Source organism: Chiloscyllium punctatum, chromosome 14, assembly GCF_047496795.1.
Source record: "Chiloscyllium punctatum isolate Juve2018m chromosome 14, sChiPun1.3, whole genome shotgun sequence".
NCBI classification, from domain to species: domain Eukaryota; kingdom Metazoa; phylum Chordata; class Chondrichthyes; order Orectolobiformes; family Hemiscylliidae; genus Chiloscyllium; species Chiloscyllium punctatum.
This window is the reverse complement of record NC_092752.1, coordinates 31,552,070-31,571,596: the sequence shown is the minus strand read 5'-3', so window position 1 is coordinate 31,571,596 and position 19,527 is coordinate 31,552,070. Positions and strand designations below refer to the sequence as shown.

The 19,527-nt window shown below is 42.0% G+C and overlaps 1 protein-coding gene across 2 annotated transcripts in view; it reads left to right on the top strand.

Annotated features, from left to right (window-relative positions):
• inpp4b (inositol polyphosphate-4-phosphatase type II B) overlaps positions 1 to 19,527 on the top strand; it is a 940,291-nt gene that overhangs the window by 66,070 nt on the left and 854,694 nt on the right. Inside the window, exons 2-3 of one of the 2 annotated variants that reach the window (XM_072584130.1) lie at positions 11,567 to 11,655; positions 12,470 to 12,660. In XM_072584130.1, coding sequence (XP_072440231.1) covers positions 12,543 to 12,660 — 118 coding nt within the window. In that variant the 5' untranslated portion in view covers positions 11,567 to 11,655; positions 12,470 to 12,542. The remainder of the gene's footprint in view (positions 1 to 11,566; positions 11,656 to 12,469; positions 12,661 to 19,527) is intronic. The other variant, XM_072584129.1, reaches the window with a different exon arrangement.

Sequence of the window (19,527 nt, the reverse complement as noted above, 5' to 3'; positions counted from 1 at the left end):
CCCTGTGTCTGCATGGGTTTCCTCTGGGTGCTTGGGTTTCCTCCCACAGTCTAAAGATGTGCAGGCTGAATGGATTAGCCATGAGAAATGTAGGGTTACAGACATAGGGTAGGACTGAATGGCCTGCTTCCACACTGTCGATTTTGATTCTGTGATTTGCATAGACTTTAGTGAGGCCCCTGATAAGGCCCAACATAGAAAGCTGGTCTAAAAGCTAAGATCTTTGGAATTCAAGGCACGTTGGATCTAAAATTGACTTGAAAAAAAGGAGGCAAAGGGTGAATGGAGGGATATTTTTATGATTGAAAACATATGACAAGTGCTGCACCACAGCAATTGGTTTTGAGACCTTGCAGTTTTTAAAATGTATTTTAACAACTTGGATATGAATGTAGAAGGTATAATTAATAAGTTTGCCAACTACATGAAATTTGGTGATGTTGATAGGAGGATGGCCTCAGGCTGCGATCTGATTATTCATCAGCTGGTAAATTGGGCAGAGCAATGCAGATGGAAATTAAGTGTGAGGTAAGGTCTAATTTTGGAAGGTCTAATAAGAAAATGATGTACACAATGAATGTCCCGAGGGGGTACCGAGACCTTGGTGTATATGTCCATAGATCCATGAAGCTGTCAACAGAGATAGATGGGGTGATGAAGAAGGCACTTGTCTTCATTTCGCTGGGGTGTAGAGTTTAGGAACAAGAATCTAATTGAGGTATACAACATTGAGAGGCATAGATTCTCACAATCTACTATCTTTCTCCTCATGGTGGATGTGTGTATAAGTTCAGAGGGCATAAGTTTAACATGAGTAAGTAGTTTAGAGGAGAGCTGGGATTTCTTTTTCACTCAGTGCATGGTTTTAATGTGGAATGTGCTCTCTGAGAGGGTAGTGGAGGCAGGTACTCTTGCAATATCTGGATGAGCACTTAAAATTTTAGGGCATAATAAACTAAGGCCCAAGTGCAGGTAAATAGGAAAAGTGTAGTTTGGTATTTGTTAGTTGTCGCAGACATAGTGGGCCAAAGGGCCTATTTCTATGCTAAATGATTCTGTGACCCTGTTTCAGATCTGACCATGGACACTGTCAGATTCCTATATATATTCCCATAATATATTAGAACTGCCTTCCCATGCAGGAAGTCCTCATTGCTATCAGTAAATTGAAAAGTGTTATATTCAAGATGCATGGGGACCCCATGCACCAAAGATAAGAATACCATATTACATCAGAGAGTTGGTGCAGAAACCTTTAGTACCGACTAAAGTTGGAGATGAGCCTTTTCCTTGTTTCCTATCCACACAAAAAATTCTAAGAGCAAGAAGCAGATTAGAATACTTTAATATGTGCTCACCATACACAGATACACAGCATGAAAGACACTTGACACTGACCACTGATCATGTCATAATGCAAAAGTATGGTGCTCAACACTTCGCTTAACTTGATCTCAATGCAGGATGCCATCAAATTGACCTCTTCAGCAGAACTGAGGTTTGTTACTATATTTTCACTGGCAGTCAATTTTTTTGATACAAGAACTCTACTTTGGGTTCAGTTCAAAAGCTGAGGTTCTTCGGGCTCAATCAGGAGCTTAAAATCGGTGATGACATTCTTATCTGTGGTTGTATTGAAAGTGAACTGGAGATATGCTGCATGTATGCCTATGATTTGTTGGAGTATGTGATCTTATCTTCAGCTGAAATGAATGCCTTGCTTAATGAAAGCAGAATCAAATTCATGTTTTCAGTTGTGAAGGAATGTCATCTAGTTCATAGAAAGTTGAAACCAATGCAAATGCTGTAGCTCCTAAGAACAGGCAGGAAGTCTCCAGTCTCCTTAGGATTCATTATTTCACTCTTGGTCTTGCTATACTGTCCGTCCCAATGCTCCTGCAATTCTGACAGTAGATCACCGAGTAGGAACGGATTATATCACATGAGTAGCTGTACACCAGATCAAATGATAATTGTCAGCAAGTTATAAATGTTGATTTCAACCTTGAGAAAATTACCTTGCTCGTTACGGATGGAAGCCTGGTTTGCTCCAGTGTCATTCTTGTGTAAAAAGACCAGACCAGTCGCCCATCATTTTTGCAGTGGCAGGCCGATTTGTGGACATGTTATTTGCAAGCAGGTTATTTGCAAGCTGAATTACACTCTATTTCAAAAGGGTATCTTATGAGTTTGTGAAGTCAACCAATTACAGAAAAATCATAACCTCTTCAACAATCCACACAGCCAGCTACCTACTCTGATAAAATTTGTACTTTGAGTAGCCAATGTGTTGAATGTCATCCAGACGAGCACAACCCAGCAGGCTAACTTCCAACATCATCCATTCCAAACAGTCAATATGCCTAGTCATGACATCAATCCCAGGAGGTACACCTTATTTGGGGCAAGCACTTTGACATAGAGCAATCTTGTCTGAAACCTGAACAATGATCATGGTTGAGAGTGCTGTACTGGAAAAGCATAGGCGGTCAGGCAGCATCTGAGGAGCAGGAGAATTGACGTTTTAGGCATAAGCCCTTGATCAGGAATGAGGCTTGTGGGTCAGGCTGAGAGAAATGGGAGTGGGGGTGGTGTTGGGGGCGAGGTAGCTGGGAAAGTGATAGGTGGACAAAGGCGAGGGAGAAGGTGATAGGTCAGAGGGGCAATGATGGATGGGTCCAGAGGGCAGTGCTGAGTTGGAGGCTTGGGACTGGGATAATGTAGGGGGAGGGGAAATGAGGAAGCTGTTGAAATCCATATTTATCCCATGTGGTTGCAGGGTTCCAAAGTGGAATGCGAGGCGTTCCTGTTCCAGGCGTTGGGTGGGAACAGTTTGGCATTGGAGGAGGCCCAGGACCTGCATGTCACTGACTGAGTGGGATGGGGGTGGGGGTAGGTAGTTGAATTGTTCAGCCACTAGGCAGTGGGCACTGGTTTCTCAGAGGTGTTCTTGTGGATTGGTTCAGAGGCGCCTAGAGGAGGAATGCCTCATATTCCACCTTGGGACCCTGCAACCACACAGGATAAATGTGGATTTCAACAGCTTCCTCATCTTCCTCACCCCCCTCACCCCCCTCACCCCATTAACCCAGTCCCAAGCCTCCAACTTGACACCGTCCTCTGGACCTGTCCATCACCATCTCCCTGACCTTTCACCTTCATCCACCTATAGTTTTCCCAGCTACCTAACCCCACCCCCTCCCACTTATTTCTCAGTCCCCACCCACAAGCCTCATTTCTGATAAAGGGCTTATGCCCGAAACATTGATTCTCCTGCTCCTCTGATGTTGCTTGACCGGCTGTGCTTCTCCAGTACCACACTCACTATTCATGATGTCAGGCTTTGGTTTTTATGTACTAGAGATCTGTTTATATTTAGTTGAAGTATAGTTATTGCTGTAATGCTCAATCTACACAGACAATACTAAGTATGAAAAACTAAAAGGATTCAGTTTTAGAGAGTGCCCCGATTTTCAATAACCTTCATAGCAAAATTGATATTTCCATAAAACTTAGTCAAATCAGCTTGTTGATGCTTCACTTTGGTTCTACCAGTACCAAAGTCAAAAAGTGTGGTGCTGGAAAGGCACAGCAAGTGAGGCAGCATCCGAGGAGCAGGAGAATAGATGTTTCAGGCATAAGCACTTCTTCAGGAACGTTTTACTAGTGCCCTACCAGAACCAGTTGACTCCACAATAATTGTGGATTTGGGGGTGGGCTGAATGCCATCAGTACTGCATTCAACTAAGCAAGGCATCATGGAAGAAACATAGAAAATGCTGAGTGAGAAAGAGAATTACTGAGTGGTAACCACAAGGTCCAGCTGGAGTTTTAGAAGGGTAGGGTGGTAAAGCTTAACTAGGTGGAAGGCAAAAATTGAGTTTCTCTATAGTTAGGTTTGCTGCTGGGTTCACTTTCGGATGGATCAGCTTGGTCGAGAATCTGTCGTACATGTTCATACACAGCTCTGCCCACTGGAATTATGTTCACCAAAAATGGTAAACACATGCTTATACACCTGGCCATATGAGATGTGTACCTTGCTCAAAGCCATCCTCCTATGAGTGCACATTTTTCAATAACTTGGCTCCTTCAGAACTGAAGTGTTTCTTTGGACGCATCTAATATTAGGAGGGAAGCATGTCCAGGTTGATAAGCTCAGAGAAGGTTCAGTCATGCAATCTAGTTTATTGTTGCTAAATGCTAATCGTGTTGGGCGTAAAATCTGACTGGACATAGGAGATTGCCCAAGTGAGTTAACCATGCTGGCTGATGTCAGCAAATCTGACTGCATACAAGCAGAGGCTGAGCTTAAAGGGGCTCAACTCAAAAGAACATCCTGTGTTGTGTTCTTGTCCCATGCAAGCCTTTGGTGGAAAGTTATCAGATGTGTACATTGTCCTAGATGACATGAAAGGTCAGAGATGGAGAAGGTAAATGTACTGCTGAGTGTCGAAGGTTCTCCTATGTTTTAATTATAAATCCTGGCAGATATGTGAGCGGCTGTAACATTTTGATGCCAGTCATGTTATGTTGGAAGCTGCAGTGAAGTGACAGATATTGATTGCTTATGAAGTCTCTGATGGAGATGTCTGGTACTCAAATCAGCAAAATTGTCTCCAGTCACAATTTTATAATTTTACCTTTCACTCTTGAGGAGCATGAAGCATTGAGTATACAGTTACACAGAGATCAGCAGCAGATTGAAACCAGATTCTCTTCAACTGCCCCCAGATGCTGACCTTTGGAGCCAGCTCTTAGGGCTGTGGTCATCAGTCAGGCTGATCTCGTCTTTCCATGTAAAGGGAAGAGAATATCCTTTTCTGAACAGTCTTCTGGAAAATATCAAAGGAAACCTTGAGTGTAGTGCAACTTTTTGCCTAGTCTCTACATTTCTAAGGTGTGTGGGAGTGCTGATCAGAGGTTGTGATTATTAAGTTGCAGAATGTGAAGTGTTGTATTGGTGCCTTTTCAATTAAGGTGTCTGGAAATTGGAATCTGGAAGATAGTGGTAGGAGGCAGAACTTTCATAAAATTTGCACGTTACCTGTGCATAAAAATGTAATGAGCGAGAAGAACATAATTGTGCAGGGAAATCTGACTTGTTTATGAGCTTAAGTCACCCTTGCTTCTATACCCATCTCTATTCGTTGTCTTATGAGAAAATTGTCCCCCGTTTCAGGTCAGTGGTTGATCACCTTTAAATGTTTACTGTCTTTCTGTCTGCACAGATTCCGTCTGACAGGTCATGTATTTCCAGCATTTAATGTTTTTAACCTCCATTTTCTAGCATTAACTGCATTTGGCTTTTTGACTTAATGGCATCATGGTGCCTGAACACAACAGAGGTTTGTGAGGTTCAAGTGAAATTCTCTAGTGGCTAAAGTCTGAAATAAAGGTGGAATTTCACAGCTGTTGAGAGACAAATCATTGCAGCTCCAGGATGGTTCTACAGATTTTTGACCATCAGAAAGTCAGTACTGAAACTATTTACTGCTGCTTCCACAGTCTTCAGCTCCATTTACAACTCCTTGCAATTGTGAAATAGTGCCTAATGGCCTCTGGGTAACATCCAACCTTGCAGTTAATACATGAGGGGCAATAATCATGTCTATGCAGAAAAGACAAAGTGAGTTCCACCTGACCTTCAATGCCACCATTCTTGCTCAAACTGCCACTATCCATATCTTTGAGGTCACCATTGACCAGAAACTTAACTGAACTATTATCAGCAATATGAATACTAGAGTTGAAGAGAAGCTAGGTAGTTTCTAATTTATTATCTTGTCTCCTGACTCCACTGAGTGCCTCCGCCATCAACATATCAGAAATATGCTACAATTTTCATCAGTTGAGTGAACAAATGCACTCTCTACAAAAAGATGCTTGTAAATCATGGAAGGAGTTCAAAGATTACAAGTTTGCTTGGATTATGACCTTAGCGTTTAACTTGATACCCAAACCAGCTACCACTGGTGGATTAAGATGTGTTATGTCATACTTAGATGGTATTCCTCGTTTGGCACAAACTTAACCCACCATTAAGGAGAAAACAGCAAGAAGAGTGTAGGAAGGCAGTTTACTCTCGTTAATCACCATCCATTCTGACTTGTAAATACAGTCAGCGTTTCATTACTGGGCCAAATAAGCTGCATTTTTTGTAAACATCATTGAGACAAGAACAGTAGCAGTTCTCCATTTGTTTCAGTTTGCTTTTGCTTGCTTCAGCTTGCTGTCATTTCTTCTTGTTCTCTCTCTTACACCTACATTGTCATCATTTCAACCTTGAACATTCAAGATCTTTTTTTGCAAGGTTTGTGAAGGTTTTTAGCTCAGGTTGAGATTTAGGGTGTAGGTTTGCTTGCTGAGCTATAGGTTTGATATCCAGACGTTTCATTACCTGGCTAGGTAACATCATCAGTGGTGACCTCCAAGTGAAGCAAAGCTGTTGTCTCCTGCTTTCTATTTATATGCTTGTTCTGGATGGGGTTCCTGGGGTTTGTGGTGATGTCATTTCCTGTTCGTTTTCTGAGTGGTTGATAGATAGCATCTAGATCTATGTGTTTATTTATGGCATTGTTGGCTATGTAGAACAGTTGATTTTCCGTAATTACACCGGCACCACTCCCCACCTCTTCCTCCGCTACATTGATGACTGCATTGGCGCCACCTCGTGCTCCCGCGAGGAGGTTGAGCAATTCATCAACTTCACCAACACATTTCACCCTGACCTTAAATTTACCTGGACCATCTCTGACACCTCGCTCCCCTTCCTGGACCTCTCCATCTCCATTAGTGACGACCGACTTGACACTGACATTTTTTACAAACCCACCGACTCCCATAGCTACCTGGATTACACCTCTTCCCACCCTATCTCTTGCAAAAATGCCATCCCGTATTCCCAATTTCTTCGCCTCCACCGTATCTGCTCCCAGGAGGACCAGTTCCACCATAGAACACACCAGATGGCCTCCTTCTTTAGAGACTGCAATTTCCCTTCCCACGTGGTTAAAGATGCCCTCCAATGCATCTCGTCCACATCCCGCACCTCCGCCCTCAGACCCCACCTCTCCAACCGTAACAAGGACAGAACGCCCCTGGTGCTCACCTTCCACCCTACCAACCTTCGCATAAACCAAATCATCCGCCGACATTTCCGCCACCTCCAAAAAGACCCCACCACCAGGGATATATTTCCCTCCCCACCCCTTTCCGCCTTCCGCAAAGACTGTTCCCTCTGTGACTACCTGGTCAGGTCCACACCTCCCTACGACCCACCCTCCCATTCTGGCACTTTCCCCTGCCACCGCAGGAACTGTAAAACCTGTGCCCACACCTCCTCCCTCACCTCTATCCAAGGCCCTAAAGGAGCCTTCCACATCCATCAAAGTTTCACCTGCACATCCACTAATATCATTTATTGTATCCGTTGCTCCCGATGTGGGGTCCTCTACATTGGGGAAACTGGGCGCCTCCTAGCAGAGCGCTTTAGGGAACATCTCCGAGACACCCGCACCAATCAACCAAACCGCCCCGTGGCCCAACATTTCAACTCTCCCTCCCACTCTGCCAAGGATATGGAGGTGCTGGGCCTCCTTCACCGCCACTCCCTCACCACCAGACGCCTGGAGGAAGAACGCCTCATCTTCCGCCTCGGAACACTTCAACCCCAGGGCATCAATGTGGACTTCAACAGCTTCCTCATTTCCCCTTCCCCCACCTCATCCTAGTTTCAAACTTCCAGCTCAGCACTGTCTCCTTGACTTGTCCAACCTGCCTATCTTCTTTTCCACCTATCCACTCCACCCTCTCCTCCTTGACCTATCACCTTCATCCCCTCCCCCACTCACCCATTGTACTCTATGCTACTTTCTCCCCACCCCCACCCTCCTCTAGCTTATCTCTCCACGCTTCAGGCTCACTGCCTTTATTCCTGATGAAGGGTTTTTGCCCGAAACGTCGATTTTCGCTGCTCGTTGGATGCTGCCTGAACTGCTGTGCTCTTCCAGCACCACTAATCCAGTATTTGGTTTTCAGCATCTGCCGTCATTGTTTTTACATTGTGGGTGGCGTGCCAGGCCTCTAGGAATTCTCTGGCATGTCTTTGCTTAGCCTGTCCCAGGATAGATGGGTTGTCCCAGTCGAAATGGTGGTTTTTTTCATCCGTGTGCAGGGCTACGAGGGAGAGAGGGTTGTATCTTTTTGTCGCTGGCTGGTGTTTGTGTATCCTGGTGGCTAACTTTCTTCCTGTTTGTCCTACGTAGTGTTTGTGGCAGTCCTTGCATGGAATTTTGTAGATGACGTTGGTTTTGTCCATGGGTTGTACTGGGTGTTTTAAGTTTGTTAGTTTTTGTTTGAGAGTGTTGGTGGATTTGTGTGCTACTAGGATTCCAGAGGAGTCTTAGTAGTCTGGCTGTCATTTCTGAAACTTCTTTGACGTATGATAAGGTGGTTAGGGTTTCTGGCTGTGTTAGGTCTGCTTGTTGTGGTTTGTTCCTGAGGAATCTGCGGACTGTATTTTTTGAGTATCCGTTCTTCTTGAGTACGTTGTTTAGGTGGTTCTCCTCTGTTTTCCGAAGTTCGTCTGTGCTGCAGTGTGTGGTGACTCGTTGGAATAGTGTTCCAACTGAGCCGAAAGAGGGATGGAAACAAACTGAACACACAAGAAAAGAAAGCCCTAGAAAACCTCCAAAAAAGACAAAAACATCATCCTATTACCTGCAGACAAGGGTCAGCTCACAGTCATCCTGAACAGAAGGGACTACATAGAGACACCAGGCACCAACACCTACCAACAGGTGGTGCTAGACCCGACCCCACAACTAGGAAACAAAATTACATATCTCCTAAGAAAATTACACCGTTCTGGACAATTAAACAGGATGGAATTCCAGGAAATGCAACCAGACAGGATCAACACCCCACGATTCTATAGACTACCAAAAATCCATAAACCAGGAGCCCCCCTCAGACCCATAGTCTCTCACTACCCGGAACACCAACTTACAGACTGGCCATAAAACTACACGCAAGACTGAAATACCTAGTAGAAGCGTCACAGTACTCCATCCACTCCACCCAGGAATTCCTAAAAATCATCAAAAACACCAAAATAGAGGAAGATGAAACAATTATCTCATTCGACGTAACAGCACTGTTCACCTCTATCAATTTTGACATGGCAAAGGAAACACTTACCACACTTTTAGAAGAGACCATCACACTCACCCTAGCCACCATCAATCACATTACCAACGAAAACATCGTGAAACCCGTGGACCTGTGGCTTATCACCCACTTGACCTTCAACATTATCTACAAACAAACCAACGGCACCAACCTGGGATCTCCGCTATCAGGATTCATAGCAGAAGCGGTAATGCAAAGACTAGAACAAACAACTCTACCAACCATCAAACTAAAAATCTGGGTCCGCTTTGTAGATGACACCTTTGTTATCACAAAACGAAACGAGATAGAAGAGACATTTAACATTATCAACAACACCCTCACAGGCATAAAGTTCACCAAGGAGGAAGAAACCGACAACAAACTTGCATTCCTGGACGTCACAGTCGAAAGAAAGGACAACGGAGAACTATAAACCTGCGTATACAGAAAACCGACAAACACTGACCAAATACTTAACTACATCAGCAATCATCCCAACACACACAAACGAAGCTGTATCAGAACACTATTCCAACGAGCCACCACACAGTGCAGCACAGACAAACTTCGGAACACAGAGGAGGACCACCTATACAAGAAGAACAGATACTCAAAAAACACAGTCCGCAGATTCCTCAGGAACAAATCGTGACAAGTCGACCTCACATAGCCAAAAACCCTAACCACCTTACCATACATCAAAGAAGTCTCCGAAATGACAGCTAGACTACTAAGACTCCTCGGAATCCTAGTAGCACACAAATCCACCAATACTCTCAAACAAAAACTAACAAACTTAAAAGACCCAGTACAACCCATGGACAAAACCAACGTCATCTACAAAATTCCATGCAAGGACTGCCAGAAACACTACGTAGGACAAACAGGAAGAAAGTTAGCCACCAGGATACATGAACACCAGCTCGCCACAAAAAGACACGACCCTTTCTCCCTTGTAGTCCTACACACTGATGAAAAAAAACACCATTTTGACTGGGACGACACATCTATCCTGGGACAGGCTAAGCAAAGACATGCCAGAGAATTCCTAGATGCCTGGCACTCCAACCACAACGCCATAAGCAAACATACAGATCCGATACCATGCATCAACCCCTCAGAAAATGAACAGGAAATGACATCACCGCAAACCCCAGGAACCCCATCCAGGACAAGCATATAAATAGAAAGCAGGAGACAACAGCTTTGCTTCACTTGGAGGTCACCACTGATGATGTTACCGAGCCAGGTAATTCAAGATCTTGGAACACCCTCCTTTTCAGCACTATAGGTCAACCTTTACTATGCGGAGTGCACCAGTTCAAAGAAGTACCTGAGCCGCACCAAATTTTGACTTTTGTAAGCAACTCCTGTATCCTGGTTCTGAGCAAGGATCACTCAAACTGATACATTAACTCAGATTTCTCTCTACAGATGTTGCCAGACCTACTGAGCTTTTCCAGCAATTAGCCAGTTTTGAGAAGATTTGTACCTCAGGTTGAGGTTCAGGATGCAAGGTTCGTTTTCAGACATTTCATCACCATACCAGATAACATATTCAGTGAGCCTCTGAATGAAGCACTGGTGGCGTAGCCTGCTTTCTATTTATATATTTGAGTTTCCTCAACCTAGTCACCAGGGTGTGTGAATATCAACTGGCACAAAACGACATGACCCACACTCACTAGCATCCTTACATACACATGAAGACTGACACCACTTTGGCTGGGACAACACATCTATCCTCGGACAAGCCAAACAGAGACTTGCACGAGAGTTCCTCGAAGCATGGCATTCTAACCGGAACTCTATCAACAAACACATTGACTTGGATTCCACTTACCAAACCCTGAGAAAGAGAACAGGAAATAACATCACCATAGGAAATTATGTTACCACAGAAATGACATAATCAACCCTTGGAGACTCAAATATATAAATAGAAAGCGGGCTACACTACCTGCGCTTCATTCGGAGGCTCACTGAAGATGCTACCTAGTATGGTGATGAAAAGTCTGAAAACAAATTTTCCAGCAATTTCTGTTTTTGTCTCTGATTTACAGTCTCTGCACCTTTTTCAGTTTTTACCCATATCCCCAGGAATGACTATGAATTGTAAACTTCAAGAATGTCCAACATCACCTTTTTCAGGTTGACTAGGGCTGGGAAAGAAGTGCAGTCTTGTCTGGAGTGAAAACTAAGTGTTTTACTTTGTGCATGTGTATATTCATGCAAACACTACTTGACCTTTGTCTATAGATCTGAGTGTCTCAAAGTATTTGTATGTACATGTACGAAGTATTGAAGTGCAATATCATTATGAAAAAGGTACATTTTTAAAAAGCTGGATGATATTATAATTGTAGTTGTTTCCTGATTTCAATCAATACAGGGATATATCTTCATGGATTCACTGAAGTGGTGTTCCACAACGAATAGCACAACGCTAGTTTCAGTTGCGTGACTTTGGTTGGAATACAAGTAAGCAGTCCATCTAATTAGTTTTTGTACTCCCAGGCAATAGGTATAAAGATCTCTGACATTATCTTCACCAGGGAAGCTTGAAGAATGACAGTACCAAGCTTCATGAGCCTGTTTGTAACCAAAGATCTTTTTAATATTAGTCCAGATGTTGATGTTTGTGACGATGATACATGTGTATACCAGGAGCGATAATAAATATCTATTGAATCTTTCAGCACTGTTACCCATGCCTACTTCTGTTATGGGAGCTAATATAAGTTTTGGTACAAATTATAGTTTAAGTTTCAGGTACAAACAGCAAACTGAAGTTAAAAACCCATGCCACTGTGGAAGATTAGATAACAAAACAAATTTAGAGTACTGGCTCCTGTTTTTTTTATTATTGCGTGTTTACAAACTGGTCAAATTTGGCTTCTGCCACACCTGATTGAGTGGCCCGGGCACACAGTGCCCTAGTTTATACAAAATGTTGCTACCCGTGGAAATATTAGTCAGTGCTTTAGATGAGTTGATGGCGAGGGGGACCATGACACCAAATGAAAAGAGAAATCAGTGTCATTGGAATAACTAGTTCACAATGTTTTTTCATTATTAATCCAATGTTACTGCTCTTTTTGTTGTGAATTGCTCAGCACACAAATGTAATTGTTTTGTCAAGGTACTGTGCTTTACTATGGCAACAGTGTCTCTGTAACTCAGAATGCAACTCTGTTAGTGAAGTAAATAGATTTGAAGGAAAAGAGATGCAGTATTTGTAGTTTGAATGTTCTATTTGTAGAATAATTTGATTTATTCATTTTATTTTGTTTAGCAACTGAGGCTGATCTCGATGTGTTGATGCTACATTAAGTCTTCATCTTTCACTTCTTCATTGCTGTAATGAAATGAAATTCAACTCCGCTGAACTGTCCTCCTTCGCCCAGAAGCCTTCAGTCTATTTTGAAAAGGAAGGCCTATTGAAAATACATCGGAAATCCAGAACTCGGCAGAGAAAACATCAAGGTTAACTCAGAATTATTTTGTTTGTCTAAGTTTCTAAAAATGGGCCAAAACTTAATGGCAGTGGATTACTGCAGAAAACCTGAAATTATCTCACAGAAGAAAAAGTTTGATTTTCCTTTACTTTAATATTTTTTAACAACAACAAAACTGTAAAGGTTTTTTCATTCTATTTTATTCATAATTGTTTCATGTTACATTAATATGCTTTATGTAAAAAAAGGATGGGTTTATCATTTTGTTAAAGGTTTTAAGAGCTATATATTTGGTCCGTGGTGTAATATATTATACACTCTGAAATATTTACTCTTTTAAATATGTTTTACATTTAACATATTACACATCTGCTTTCCCTTTTTTAATAGTTGCTGATGTATAGCTTGCTGTGCTGAGTTTGTTGGCATAGTTGTCTTCCACTTTTGTTTCATAATACAAAGCAATAGTATTGTTTTGAGCTATTTGATGTGACTTACAATTTTTCACTATTTCGGAATCCTCAAAGTGTGACTGCATACTGAAGCTTCAGGGAAGCTTTTAATATTGGTAATATATGTAATCAGGTGCTAACACAATATTCAGCACTCTAGTCAGATTGACTTGATCATTTTGATATAATCTGCAGTCCTTCCTATTGAAGGATATTCAAGAGTTGGAGACTGTGTGTTCATTTGAAAGGCTGTAGATTGAACCTCGAACCTTTAGCTCTGTGTTGAACAGAAATCTCAGAAATGAACTTGTTCTCATTTTGTTTGTGGGAGTACTAAGAAGGATGACAACAGGTTGCCCAAGATGCTATCATAATATCAAGAGTCCAGAAACTGAGATTACAATTTTCATTCGTTCATGAGATCGAGGCATGGCTGGTCAGGTCAAAGATTATTACCCATTCCTAATTGCCCTTGAGAAGATAGTGATGAGCTGCCTTCTTGAACTGCTGCAATAGTTAGAGTGTAGGGACATTTGTAGTGCTGTGAGAAGGGAGCTTCAGGATTTTGGCGCTGCTACAGAAATAGGATATCTATATACTTTCAGGTTTGGGAGGCAAGTTTCGGATGGTGTGGTTCTCATGTCTCTGCTCCCCTTGTCCACCTAGGTGGCAGAGGCTGTGGGGTTTGAAGGTGCTGTTGAAGGAGTCTTGTTGAGTTACTGTAATGCAACCTTTATAAATAATGTTATTGTAGCATGTGGTAATGGAGAGAATGCTGAAAGTGGTAAATGCTAGTGAAGCAAGCAGCTTTGTCCTGAATGGTGTCGAGCTTGAGTGGAGCTTCTTCCATCCAGGCAAATGGTGAGTAATCAATCACATGGCTGATTCATAGCTTGAAGATGGCAGACAGACACTGGGGAGACCAGATAAATTACTCACTGCAGAATTCCTAGCCTTTGACTTGCTCTTGTAGCCACAGTGTTTATATGGATAGTCTCTGGTTTTGATCAAAAGCAACCCTGAGGAGGATGATGGTGGAGTGGGTGAGGGGAAGGAGTTTCAACTGTGGTAATGCCATTTAATGATGAGGTAACCATTCTCTCATTAGAGATGGTCATTGTTTGACACTGTGGCATGAATGTTATTTGCCGTTTATCATCCCAAGCTTAGATGTTGTCCAGGTCTTGCTGGGTATAGACACAGATACCTTCGGCCTCTGGGGTCTTATGAATGGCCTTGGTAAACATAGCAAACGTCCCTGCTTTCCTGATGATGGCAGGAAGGTCATTATTGAAAAAGCTGAAGATGGTTTGGCCAAAGATACTACCCTGTGGAATCCCTGCAGTGATGTCCTAAGGTTGAGATGATTTGACCTCCAACAATTACGACAATTTTTGTTTGGTGCTGAGTATGACTCCAAGTAATGGAGAGTTTTCCCTGATTATCATCAACTCCAGATTTGCATGTTTCTTTGACATACTCAGTCAAATGCTGAGTTAATGTTAGGGGCAATCACTTTCACCTTTTATCCCTTAAGTTCAGCTATGTTGTTCCTGTTTGAATCAAGGCTGCAATGAAGTCAGGGGCTGCGTAGACCTGGCCAAAGCCAAACTGAGTATCAGTGAGAAAGTTATTGTTGAGTAAATGCTGTTTGATAACACTGTCAAAAGCCTTTCTTTGAGACTTTGCTTATGATGGGAGTAGACCAATAGAATAATAATTGTCGAGGTTGTATTTCTCCTGGTTTTGTAGATTGAATAAAACTGGGCAATTTTCCATATGCCCCGATAGATGCCAGAGTTGCTACTGCACTGGAACAGCTTGGCTAGGGGCCCAGCAAGTTCTGGAGCCCCAGTCATTGCCAGAATGTTGTCAGTCCCGTACATATCATCTTGCACTCTCTTCTTTGAACTAGGCTTATTTGATAATAGAATGGGAGATATGTCAGGTCATGCATTAATGATTGATTTCAATTACATTATTTCTGATGGTTCACAGTACCTAATGGTTGCCTCATCTTGAATTGTTTGAATTTATCCTGTTCAGCAAGGTGGTTGTGTGACACAACATGGAGAGCATCCTCTGTGTGAAGGAGAGCCCTCGTCTCCACAAGACGTGTGATGGATGCTCCGAACTATATTGTCAGGGACAGATGCATATGTGACAAGTTGATTGTTGAGAGGTGTCCAGTAGCTTGTTCTGTCTTGGTTCCCTCATTTCCTGTCACAGTTCCAGTGTATCTACTATGATGTTTTGAGGGCATGGCTGGTTCAGTCGGTATGTGATACCAAATTGTGATGAAATACTAGACCCAGAGTACATTGCTTCCTTGCCACCCTCTGTGCATCCTTCAGGTAATAGTCATTAGAGATGTAAAGCATGGAAACAACCTGTCCATGCTGACCAGATATCCCAACCCAATCTAGTCCCACCTGCCGGCGACCCAGCCCATATCCCTCCAAACCCTTCCTATTCATATACCCTCCCAAATGCCTCTTAAATGTTGCAATTGTACCAGCCTCCACCACATCCTTTGGCAGCTCATTCCATACGCGTACCACCCTCTGCGTGAAAAGGTCGCTCCTTAGGTCTCTTTTATATCTTTCCCCTTTCACCCTAAACCTATGCCCTCCAGTTCTGACCCCAGGGAAAAGACTTTGCCTATTTATCCTATCCATGCCCCTCATAATTTTGTAAACTTGTATAAGGTCACCGCTCAGCCTCCGGCGCTCCAGGGCAAACAGCCCCAGCCTGTTCAACCTCTCCCTGCAGCTCAAATCCTCCAACCCTGGCAACATCCTTGTAAATCTTTTCTGAACCCTTTCAAGTTTCACAACATCTTTCAGATAGGAAAGAGACCAGAATTGCACGCAATATTCCAACAGTTGTCTAACCAATGTCCTGTACAGCTGCAACATGACCTCCCAACTCCTGTACTCAATACGCTGACCAATAAAGGAAAGCATACCAAATGCCTCCTTCACTATCCTATCTACCTGCAACTCCATTTTCAAGGAGCTATGAACCTCCACTCCACGATCTCTTTATTTAGCAAAGCTCCCTAGGACCTTACCATTAAGTGATAAGTCCTGCTAAGATTTGCTTTCCCAAAATGCAGCACCTCGCATTTATCTGAATTAAACTCCATCTGCCACTTTTCAGCCAATAGGTGGTGGATACATTCATCAGTTCTGGGAGTCATAGTGATTAGGTATGGGGTAATGATCAGGAGGTTTCCTTGCCAATATCTGACCTGGTGCCATGAGATTTCATGGGGTCTGAAGTCAATATTGAGGACTCAAGGGCAGTTTCCACATGATGGCATACAACTGTGCTGCCACCTCTGTACTTGTCCTCTTAGTTGGACACGATATTTGTAGCTATGATGGTGATGGAGTCTGGAACATTGTAAAGTCTAATTTCCTTGAGTGTGACTATTTCAAGCTGTTAAGTAATCTGTGGTACAACTCTCTTAATTTTTGCTCAAACCTCAGATATTAGTAAGGAAAACACTTCTTTTTTTTAAAAAAACAGTCAACAAGGCCCAGTTTCCTGGTATGGTTTCAAGTGTCTAGGAGTCCCTCTCCCACTGCAACTCCCAGGTCATTTCCTCTGCCCTGAGGCTCTTCAACCATGTCCTGAAACAAACTCGACTCTATGCTACTTTCTCCCCACCCTCACCCTCCTCTAATTTATCTCTCCACCCTTCATCAGGAATACAGGCAGAGAGCCTGAAGGGCTTTTGCCCGAAACATCGAACTTACTGCTCCTTGGATGCTGCCTGAACTGCTGTGCTCTTCCAGCACCACTAATCCAGAAGGTAGCCTGTCAAGTTTCAGTCCTTTTATGAGACATTGCAGTGCATGATATGCAAATGAGGCAGGAGTTTCCTGGGCCATTTCTGAGGGCAGTTAAGAGTCAACCACATTGCTGTGAATCAGGAGTTAGCAGAACTTCCTTTTCCAAATTCTTCAAGTGAACATTCCAGAGGTTGAGCTTTCCTTTGCAAAAGGTGGTGTAAAGGTTGTCTTCTTCAGATGTTGTATTAATTAAATGAGCTAGATAAATGTTGTTTGAGGAAATGTATTCAGTCTGAGAATAGACCAAGATCTTCAGTCATGAAGAGTAATAGTTTTTGGGCTGTGAGGAAGATATATTTTGTGGTATAACAGAGTTAGAATGGTAAGTTATGAAGTGTGAGGATAGGTAGATATTCTTGAAATTTGCTTGAAGGTCAGGGGCTTTCCCTTCCGATTAGCTGATTGATTGAATTCATGATAGGGTGGAATGAGGAGTGAATACTCACCATGGCAAGTAGTGGAATTTGAATTCACTAAAAATCTGGTATGAAAGGTCTAATGATGACAATGTGTAACTATTGTCAATCGTCAGGGGATGGAGTGGGGGGAACCCATTTGGGTCACTAATTTCCTTTTTAGGGAAGGATACTGCCATTTTACCTGGTCTGGCCTACATGTGACTCCAGACCCAGATCAATATGGCTGACTCTTAACTTCCCACTGTGCATTTAGCGATCGCAATAAATGATGCCTTAGCTAGCAAAGTGCTCATCCCATGAATGAGTTTTTAAAAACACTTAAATTTTCAAGTAAATTTCCAGATTTTTGTCATTCCAGAACTTAGTATTTCATATTTGTTAGTGGAAATTTCATCAGACATCTTGTCTATAGTAATTTCAAAAACTTTGGCAAGTGAACTGATTGATGGTTTTCATTTCTCATGACAATGCCTAGGCTAAGCAGAGTTAAACTACCTGGTTTAAAATTTGAACAAAGCCTGGCAGTTAACTGTGAATCATTAACTGAGACATTCTCCACAGCAGAGATTTGTCCTGACGAGCACAAATTTAAAGAGAAAAATACTTTCCTTCAAGTATGAATAAAAATATACAATATATGTGGATAAACATCAATGATGTAAGTCCCCTACAGTTCAATTTATAATTAGTTTTAATTGTAGTGGAGTTTCTTGAACTAATTAAGATTTCTATTTTGTATTCTTTTCCAATTTATAATGAATAAATGTCAGTGTTTGTACAGGAAGATTACACAGGTGATTTTTTTTTCTAATGAAAGCATAAATAACTGTAGGAAGTTAGTTATATTTTAGTTAGTGCTCCATCACAACCATTCAGTACCTTGGCTGTGTCCTCTTTAGTTAATTTCTATTTAATGAGCCTGTTTGTTGTTCTGGTGTCAGTTTCATCAATGTAATGGGATCAGTTCCAAGATTCAACTTTCCTTAAACTTTCCAGCATGTTATATCATGTTAATTCTTTCCTCTTTTTGTAAATCAGCTTTTTAGTTTAGAAGTATTGTGACCATGCTCACCTTGCATTTTAGCATTTTTGTTCGAAACTGATTAGTAAATAGAATTAGGTTATAAAGGACATTGTCGAAGCTTTAAATTTGTGCTTGTCAGGACAATTCTCTACTGTGGAGAATGTCTCAGTTAATGATTCACAATTAACTGCCAGGCTTTGTTCAAATATTAAACCAAGTTTTTTTTAATTTCAAAAATATACTTTATTCATAAAATTATTTGGATCTCTATACAATTGGTCATGCCTTTCTTGTGCACACGTTACATTTCTTTACATACAAACATCAAAATTTATTTTTCCTATGTGTAAGTCTGTACATTTACTATCCAGTTCTTCTGCTGAGGCGTCAGCGAAGCCCAAATGACTGGGTGGGCCCCCTGTTCTTCTTAGGCAGGCAGATGTTACACAGTGTCTTTCCCCACCACGCCTTGGCGGCAGCTGCCCCAAGCTTCAGCGCATCCCTCAACACGTCATCCTGGACCTTGGAATACTCTGCTTAGCCTAGGCATTGTCCTGAAAAATGAACACTACCAATCAGTTCACTTGCCAGCCAATCTATTATCTCCTTTCACTTAATGTAAATGTTGGTTTTTCCTTAAATTGACATTATTGCAAATTATCTTGAAGTGTACAAGATGAAAAGCTTCGTAAAAATGTCTTTTTTTTTCAGTGGTGCTCTAGTTCAATACTTCAAAATGACAAATTCTTCATAATTCTGTTAATTGTGTGGAAACTGTCCATTTTGCCAACCAGTTCAGGGCGGCATTTATATAACACTGAAACTTCTTTCCATCCTTAGTCTTCTAATGCTATTGGTTCAAATGTCCAACCCATTGTTGCTCATATGTTTCTCTTTAAATAGTTCTCATTCTTCCATGTTCTTGCCACTCTGATATAAAAACTGTTTCTTCTAGATTTCTGACGATTTATTTGCAACGATCTTGTATTTGTGGCCTTTCATTCCTCACAATGGGCATGGTTCCTCGAAGCTATCAAACCCTTTCATTGTTTTTAGAAGATGGATTTGTACTTGTACACCCCGTTTTCAAAAAAAAGTTATGTTATCTGTTTATGTTGATTGTAGTGACCTCCGTTCTGG